The 9,129-nt window shown below is 37.4% G+C and overlaps 1 protein-coding gene across 1 annotated transcript; it reads left to right on the plus strand.

Moving 5' to 3' along the window:
* Positions 1 to 1,125: 1,125 nt before the first annotated feature.
* Positions 1,126 to 8,174, plus strand: taf1a (TATA box binding protein (TBP)-associated factor, RNA polymerase I, A). The gene is made up of 11 exons (XM_028041265.1): positions 1,126 to 1,351; positions 2,340 to 2,484; positions 3,212 to 3,375; positions 3,481 to 3,594; positions 3,677 to 3,875; positions 4,074 to 4,192; positions 4,548 to 4,706; positions 4,808 to 4,874; positions 5,028 to 5,151; positions 5,239 to 5,393; positions 7,688 to 8,174. The coding sequence occupies exons 2-11, from the start codon at positions 2,361 to 2,363 to the stop codon at positions 7,732 to 7,734; spliced, it is 1,272 nt and encodes a 423-aa protein (XP_027897066.1). The 5' UTR covers positions 1,126 to 1,351; positions 2,340 to 2,360; the 3' UTR covers positions 7,735 to 8,174.
* Positions 8,175 to 9,129: the final 955 nt, after the last annotated feature.

Below are 9,129 nucleotides of genomic sequence, written 5' to 3' on the forward strand. Positions count from 1 at the left end.
AACTTTAATGTATTTTATTGGGTTGTATGCAAGTTTATTTTTTATGCAAGTCAAAAACCCAAAAAGTGTGGCATGCGTTTGTTAAAACATCCAGGGGCCGCCACTTTACAACTACCATTTGAGGTACGTTGCTTCCCAAAAGTGTCCACACCGCTGTTAAAATGACAGATTTGGGAGACTTAAACATTCACATTCAAGGCATGATGGATACTGCAAATGTTTCTACCTTTAATGGGACACCTTGCACAATTCAACACACAAAAAACCCTGTAAAATAGAGAGTTCAAAAAGTGCAATAACCTGGTTGCATGATTCATCGTTCAGACATTAGCTAAGCCTTTCCAAAATTCTACCTTTTTTTGGTGAAATCATTCTTTGGTTATTGTAGATGTACTTGAACTCACTGGGACACTGTTTGTATGAAGTTATTTAGGTGATATTGTGTGCTGTTTTTGTGACTAAAAGTACATTTTGACTTTGTGAGCTGCAACCTCTATTTTGGTATCATAAGACCATAACAGTTTTCCAAAAAGCTTTTGGGAGATTTTAGTCAGGTCTGGATGTTTTCTTTGGGAAAAATGCTTTTGTCTTGCAGTTGCAAAAAAACTTATACAAACAAGGCTAAAGTCAGAGTGAAATCAATATCCAAAGGCAGGAGCAAGATGTAACCTGATAACCAGGAAGCTAAACCAAAGAAAATCTGGCTAAGTTACAACTAAAACAAACAATATTGAATAAAAGCTGGATAATCTTATCTTACCACAGAAAAAGTAAAACAAAATTAGAAAATATGGGGGGAAAAAAATAAGAGCTAGACGATTCATAAAGGAGTATTTTATTGTAAAATCAAACGCTACCCTTAACACCACCTCTTTCGGGTCATTGAGGAGCCAATAGAAGTACAGATTTTTATTTTACTTCCTTGGCTACCCTGGAAGTGAAGTTGTTTAAGTTACAACTAAAACAACCAATATTAAATGAAAGCTGAATAATCTTATCTTACCACAGAAAAAGCAAAAATAAAACAAAAATAGAAAATATTTGGGGAAAAAATAAGAGCTAGACGATTCATAAGGGAGTAAAATCAAACGCTACCCTTAACCTCTTCCGGGTTATTGAGGAGCCAATAGAAGTACAGATTTTTATTTTACTTCCTTGGCCAACCTGGAAGCATGGCAGCTACAAAACAACAGTTAATTTAAGGTTTTTTTTAAATTCATTTTAGTAAAGTAAGACCGATTAGGATTAGCCTCTTAGAATTAGGCGATAGATTAACAATGTAAAATGCTAATAGCATAAGCTAACGAATTAGCTATTCTCTGGAATATTCAAACATGAATTATTCTAAAAGGTAAGTGTGATCAAACTTTGTGTTTCATGAACTTGGCTGTCTATTTCTCTGTTAAATTATATTACTGATGTAGGAAGGTTACTACTAATTCGTCAAGAATATGTGAAAGATTTACTAAAACAGCTAAATGGAACTCCTGAGTTAGCATCTCATTAGCATCTCTCTGCACTTCAGTTCGTTTATTTTTTAAAACAAACTATTGAGCACTTGTAGAAACAAAACAAAAGCACAATTTTTGAGAGATGTTCTAAACAATAACAAAAAACCTACACATGTTTAATGATTTAAAAGATTATAGTATGTTTTAGATCAGACTACATCAGTCATAAACAAAAATAAATCTACCTGAAATTTTCTCAAAAATTTGATAAATTAGAGAATAAATACAAGCCAATTTCTACAACGTCTTTAAGTAAAAGGGTGCTTTGCAGCCTTAAAAGGACGGATCCACCTAAAAGAATCGTGATTGGGTCAATGTGATTGGTCTATAAAAATGCATGTTGGCTGAAATGTTGGAAGAGGTTAGAAAAACATCATTGTGACAGGAATTACATTCAGGTTTTGGCAAGGTCATAGTCCACTTAAATAAGTAAAAAAGGTTTTTATATTTTATACAGTGCTCACTAAAACATTGAACAACTATACATGAAACGGAACGTGTAAAAGTACGCATAAGAAAGCAGCAAGACCGAAGCCTTAAAAGAATAAAAAGCAAGAGTTATCCTTCAGTTCACCAATCAGTATAGCCAATCAGATGATCAGGATCTTTTTTTTGTCCCTTTATGTCAGTGTAAAAATATTTTTACAATATTTTGAGTACATTATTTAAACAGTATTCACACATTTTCTTGGTGGTAAAATAGCTTTTGTTCGATATTAATAGAAGTTTCTTAAGTTGTCTTGTTCACTTGGAAATTTGTGGTGATAGAAAGAAACACTTCTAGTAAAAGGTATCTTGGTTCACATATATACCCATCTTACGTTTCAGAGTGTCCCTGGTGAGCTGATTATGGAAGCCTTAGACGAATATTTGGGCCCTCCTGTTGTCCTGGAGGATGAAAGCGACTCCTCAGACTGCAGCTCCAGAAAAAGACACAAATCAAAACTCCCACTGGCCAAATCTATGTGTGTAGGTGAGAAATTTAGCATCCAGTTTAGCATGCTACATAATTTCCAGTGTGCATAATTTTTCATATCCAAGAGTCAAAATTAGCAACAGATGCATAACAATGAAATACAATATCAAAAAGTCAGATTGTTTTGGTAATTTAGGTAGAACACTGATAGACTCATATAGATGAGTGATGTTTATTTCTGTACATTTTAATGATTAGGACTTACTTACAAATATACTTAAATGTAGAATTGTAAAATTCTAGGCTAGGGTTGCACAATATATTGCAAATTTATTTATCACTGTACACAGTATGCATATTGTAAAAAGAACTGCTTGCACAGATATAGGTATTGGTTAACTATTTAGGTAAAATGCTTCCAGCCTCTATGTTTCTGAAATAAATTTTGGTGACACTTCCTTTTGTTAAGAGACATGATAAGGAGGTAAAATCATTAGGAAATAACTAACTTATTTCATCATCATCAGATCTTGGCAAGAAAGCATTTTTTTCAATAAAACATTTAATAATTTTTTTTTTCCCATGGCTGGTTAGACTGCTAATTATCTGAAACAAAAGTTATTGCTAAAGAGTGTTCAGAGAAAAACAAATACATAAATTATAATGATGTCTGAAATGAATTTATATAATTCTTTGTAAAAATAATATTTTTAGCTGCTAATATCAGAAAAAAAGTTCTGGCAGTAGTGCATACCTTGATTTGTTTCCTTCCTAAAATTCTCAGAGGCACGCGTTGAAAGTGGCTTTCGCAAGACGTGCAGGATTTGTCTTGAGCACGTCCGAGAAGCAATGCTGCACCACAGATGGCAGGAGGCTGCAGAGTACGTGGCCAGTTACACCCAGATATTAGAGGACAGAAATAAAATCAAGGCACAGCCACATAAAGAGGTAGGTTGGTTGGTTTTTAATTATTCCAACATTTTAAAGATCTTCTTCATGCAAGTTTTACTTCTGTTTGGGATTTGTATTGATTCCTTTCACACTGTGTTGCAGCTTGTTTGGAGAATCAGCACCGAGATCCTTCACCATCTCCCCAACGCAACAGTGAAAGACTACAACATCATATATGAACGAATGAAACACTCAGGAGTTAAACATTATCTGATGGTGTGTGTGCTAGCAAACCTCAGTGCAGACTTTTCATTTTGTGCTGCGGTTTTATGACTTATTTATGTATTTGTTGTATTAGATTTGCCTGGAACATTCTTTCCACCTGATGCTCCACGGCGACATCCAAGCTGCAAAGCGTCAGCTCTCCATCGCTGAGAGCTGGAGGCACGGGAAAGAGTCGGTTTCTCAGCTTCCTCGCATTAAACTGATCCAGGCCTACAGGAGTTTGCTGGATTACATAATGTGGTGTGACAAAAAGTCAACGCTCTCCATAAACAGTAAGGCCACACTTGACCTCACACCGTTAAAGCATCCATTATTAATCAGATTTCTCTCAGAGACTTTTCCAAGTCTTTATGTAGTGTTACACTGCCCCCTAAGGGGCAAACAGAAATACTGCATGTCTATGGGAGACCTAACTTTGGAAAAACTATTTATGTAGCAACTTCATTTATTTCCTAATGTATGTTTTTTAGACTCTTTTGAATCAGACAACCAAGGAATGCACACCTTCTTCAGACTTGCCGCTACGAATCTTCAAGACATTTTGAAAAATCCAGGAGTTTGGGATCCCTTCATTCTTTGTTATGTTGAGGTCAGCACTGATTCAAACACTCTGAAAGGAAGGAGAAGGCATGTGTTTGGAAATATGGACATTTTCTGAAGGCATATCATATATTGTTAAACCAATAATCTTTTTTTTTAGTTTCATGTAAAATCTTCCATTTTTATGTAGTTTATTCATGGTATGCTATGCCTATATGCAGTGAAATAATGTAATGCACAACATATCTAATTAGTTAGGACTCAAATCCATTTATCTTTTAAATGGAGGTATATATATCTTGTTTCTTTAGGTGTGTACACAACTTTTTAAACATATTTTAGAATATGCTCTATGTTAATCAGTATAAAGAAACATAGCAGCCTCCTGTCTTTTACATTCCCAGATGCTGGAGTATTATGGAGACAACGAAGAGGCTCAGAAAGTCCTGAACGACTACGCGTACGACAACAGCTTTCCCCCAAATCCCAACGCGCATGTCTACTTGTACCAGTTCTTAAAGCGACACGATGCTCCTGACAAAAAGCTGATGAAAGTGTTGAAGGTATAATGCATCGTTAAATAATAACAATATTCTCCATATAATTTTTTCCCCTCTGTTTAATAAGAACAAAAACAATTGAATATTTTTGTATTTTACTGTAGCACCTGCATCTGTTAGTGCCAAGCCATGAACTGATGTTGGCCTACAGCTGCCTCTTGCTTCAGTCAGGTAAAAGCAGATTGTTTTTCCAATAAATGTGGAATAAATAACAAAACGGATGAAATCACTGAAATATCTGTCATCTTTCAACGACTTCTTTCAAAATTTGTCTGCTTAAGTATATAGTCATGTCCTTGTTTTTGTGTTTTCTATTTTTTAAAGAGAAACAAAGTCATACCCAGAAGGCTTTAGGAGTCCTCCTTGAGATGCTCGACTTCCAATGCTGGAGGAGCAACCTGGACGTTTGGAAGTGTTTACATGCCGTCATTCACCAACTGCTGCAACAGTACGCACACATCCTTGGACGGAAATTAGATTTCTAATCAGAAATTTCCTACACTGCACCTGATTTACTTGTGTTAAATAACACCAGGGAAGAATGGGCGACTTCAGTCCAGGGGCAGATGGCTTTAAGGAACGACTGGTGGCCCGCTCTGCATTTTACGAGCTTCCATGCAAAGAAAGACTTGGAGGAGAACAGCGAGCTTTTCAAGGTGAAGGCATCACTGGCAGAAATCCTCTGTCCAGGTTAGTGGGTCACTGTTTCGAGTGGACTTTACTTGTTCTGACACTTTTTAAAAAAAAACATGTGGAGCATTCATTTATTATAAACCTTATATAAGAGCTAGTCTACTTAATATATAACTTATTTGTTGGTTCTTTAGAACATGTTTTTAATTACACATTTCTGGTAATTAGTGAGTTGGTAAGTAATATATTTCAATAAATTGAGATTAGATAAGTGTTCACTTCTTCCTACACCTTTTCAAACAGAGAAATAGTGGGAAGGTAATTAGGTTAGGTTAGGTTAAACTTTATTAATCCCATAGGGAAATTAAGGTTATCTGTTGCTCACACATTAATTCACATCCACACAACATTAAAATCGTACATCTGGAGACAACCATACAAGATAGAAGAATATAATAAATAAATACATTCCCACTAAAAGAAGTCTAGTAAAAGTGCTTAAATATGTTAAAAGTTAAAAGTTACCCCGTCTCCCTCCTCCCCCACAAATAGCAGCATTGTAAAGCCTAATGGCCCGTGGGACAAAGGAGTTTTTAATCCTCTCGGTTGAACAACCCAGTGAGAGGAACCTGTCACTGAAGGAGCTCCTCTGGTTGGAGAAAACAGTGTACAGAGGATGACTGGTGTTCTCCAAAATTAGACTGAGTTTAGACAGTGTCCTCTGTTCCACCACCGTCTCCACAGACTCCAGGCTCGCACCGACCACGGAGCCAGCTCTGCAGATGAGGCGGTTCAGTCTCTGTATGTCTCTCTTCCTCGCATTGCCCCCCCAACAAACAGTTGCATAGAATATAACGGTAGACACAATGGACTTATAAAACGTGTACAGGAGCTTAGAGCACACATTAAAGGAGGCCAATCTCCTCAAAAAGTACATTCTACTCTGTGCCTTCTTGTACACATTATCTGTATTGGAGAACCAGTTCAGCTTATTGTCTAGTTGTAGGCCCAAGTATTTGTATGTGCTGACCACCTCCACCTCAATACCATCGATGGTAATAGGCTGAGGAGAGGGGGGCACCCTACGGAAGTCAAGAACTATCTCTTTTGTTTTTGAGATGTTCAGTTCAAGTTTATTCCTGTGGCACCATACCCCGAAATCCTTCACCAGGCTCCTGTACTCCCCCTCTTCACCCTCCTTTATACACGCCACAATGGCAGTATCGTCCGAAAATTTTTGCATGTGGCATGTAACTGAGTTATATTTAAAGTCGGAAGTGTAGAGGGTGAAGAGGAGGGGCGAAAGAACCGTGCCCTGTGGAGCACCTGTGTTGCTGGTCAGAGTGGTGGACCTACAGCTCGCCATCCTGACAAACTGTGGTCTGTTGGTCAAGTAATCTGTTATCCAGCACACCAGATGGGGGTCTACAGCCAAGATGTTCAATTTCTCCTGTAGAAGAAGGGGCTGGATAGTATTGAAGGCGCTAGAGAAGTCGAAAAAAAGGATCCTCACAAGGCAGCCCCCTCCATCCAGGTAGGAGAGGGAACGATGAAGCAGGAAGAGAACAGCATCCTCAACACCCACGCTCTCTCGGTAGGCGAACTGAAGAGGGTCCCGTACGTTCTGCACCTGGGGTTGCACCATGTTCAAGACCAGTCGCTCTAATGTTTTCATGATGTGGGACGTCAGAGCAACTGGCCTGTAGTCATTTGGCTCACTTGGGCGACCCTTTTTTGGAACAGGGACTATGCAGGATGTTTTCCATAGTGTGGGAACCACACCCAGTCGCAGACTCAGGTTAAAGACCTGCTGTAGAGGTTCTCCCAATTCCGCAGCACAGACCTTTAGAGCCCTTGGACACACCCGATCTGGTCCTGCAGCCTTCCTAGGATGGAATTAGGACAATTAGGACCTAGGACAATTATTTTGTTCTTGGTTACGTATGCATATGTTTTCTCTTGTCCTACTAGTTTTCTTTGTTTTTAAAATCTGTTTGAAATAAACAAATAAATAAACACTTAAATTTACTTGAAAAGAAAACCTTAAAGTGTGAAATTTACTTTTATTCATTTTCTAATTCTGATAAAGTATAGAAAAAAAGAAGACTTATCTACTTTAGCGTTTATCTATTTGTCAATGTAGCTTTTTTTTTTTTTTTTACACCGATTTATTTTAAATGTACATGCTTTGTCTTTTAATTTGCCACCACTTGTTTTACCCATCATTACTGATTGAATTCAGAGTTTGGAAAATGAGGGAAGTATATAATAAAAATATTTCAGAATGCAGTGAATGTATTACATGTAATCTAAATCTGCTTTTCATTGGTTTGTTGTTTCTCTTCCCGTAGGTCGACCTTTGCGGTACACTGCTGAGACACAGATGCTGACCAGTTAAATGATTTTGTGCAGCTACAGTATGTCTTGTTCCCTGAATTTTTTTAAAATCTTGCAATAAATTGGAATATCCACTATGTGGAGCTGTTGTTCTGTTTTTCTGTATAAGAATTTTAAAATTTTGTTTCAACAGAGAGAAGCTCTAAAAGTGAGCGTTTACATGATCTTTTTTCCAGCTTTTATGTTAATGTGTGTCTGACTTAGAGTGAGGCTTTAATGGCAATACTTAACTCCCATGTCACACAGAAACAGCAGTTTTTACCCTGTAATATTTATTTTTTTTTAGCAACATGATATACATGTAGCTGCACATGTGGCAGGTGGTTGAAGTTTTCTAATAAACTAATTAATTGTCATGACAAATTGTCAGCATGCCTACTTTAAAATTCTCCGCATTTTCTGTGCTAAACTCGAGAAATAAATACATTACAATTTCACCAATCTGATGTCTGAAACAATATATTTTTTGAGTGCACATGATCCTCGCTTTCAGATTCCATTCTTTCCTCACTTGCATCCATGAAAAGAAGGTTTTATTCAGCAGTATGCCTGTGTTTATATTAATAATAAGAGCAAGTGTTTTTAATGATTCTGTGTTGGTTCCCTGCAACTTTAGTGAAGCAGCAGCTCAGTCAGGCGTGTTCAATGTGTTGCAGTTGTTACATAAACCGAAGCCCAAAGCGTTTGCCCGACAACAGGAGCAGCTGGAAGAGGCATCTGGGAATACACGACACATGTTTAATCATTCACAACTCTGGGACCAACGAGGATGGTTTAATCAAGAGCAGAGTTCTGGATTCTGTTCCAGATTTTCCACTTTTAGAGTTAATTTTGTTCACAGCAGCCTAGAGTAATGAAGTGTTTCTCGTGTAGGGTTCTCCTCGCATGCTATCTTATTTAAAGCATCTTGGGGTTTTGATTTCTTCAAGATCGCAACAGTTTGATTAACTGTCTGCCTTTAGAGGTTGATGCAACCCTCATGCAGCTTGGGACCACTGAGAGTTGAAAACAATAGTACTCGATGGCCCTTGTTGCTTCCAGAAGCAGCTGCTTGTGTCTGGTGGGTTGTTTTGGATCCTAAAACAGCGCTAATAATGTGTGTTGATTTGCGATTTCAAACACTAATGCGTTGCTACTATTTAGTGAATAATATTGTGGCAGAAAACAAAGATTAAAGCTGACTTTTAAGGCAGATATGCAAAGGACATTTTGCTTAAGCAAGTTAGCGAATTCAATGCAAAATGTCTCCTAAACATGCAGCATAGTCAGTTCTGCTGACATGTTGCATCACAGGAATGCAGCCGGCGAAGTACTTGCTTTCTGACTAGTAATATAATCTAGAGTACGTCATTTGTACTCTAGATTAAATGTATCGATATAGGTGTTGTAGAAGTCA

The sequence above is a fragment of the Xiphophorus couchianus genome, chromosome 15 (genome assembly GCF_001444195.1).
Source record: "Xiphophorus couchianus chromosome 15, X_couchianus-1.0, whole genome shotgun sequence".
In the NCBI taxonomy this organism is placed as follows: domain Eukaryota; kingdom Metazoa; phylum Chordata; class Actinopteri; order Cyprinodontiformes; family Poeciliidae; genus Xiphophorus; species Xiphophorus couchianus.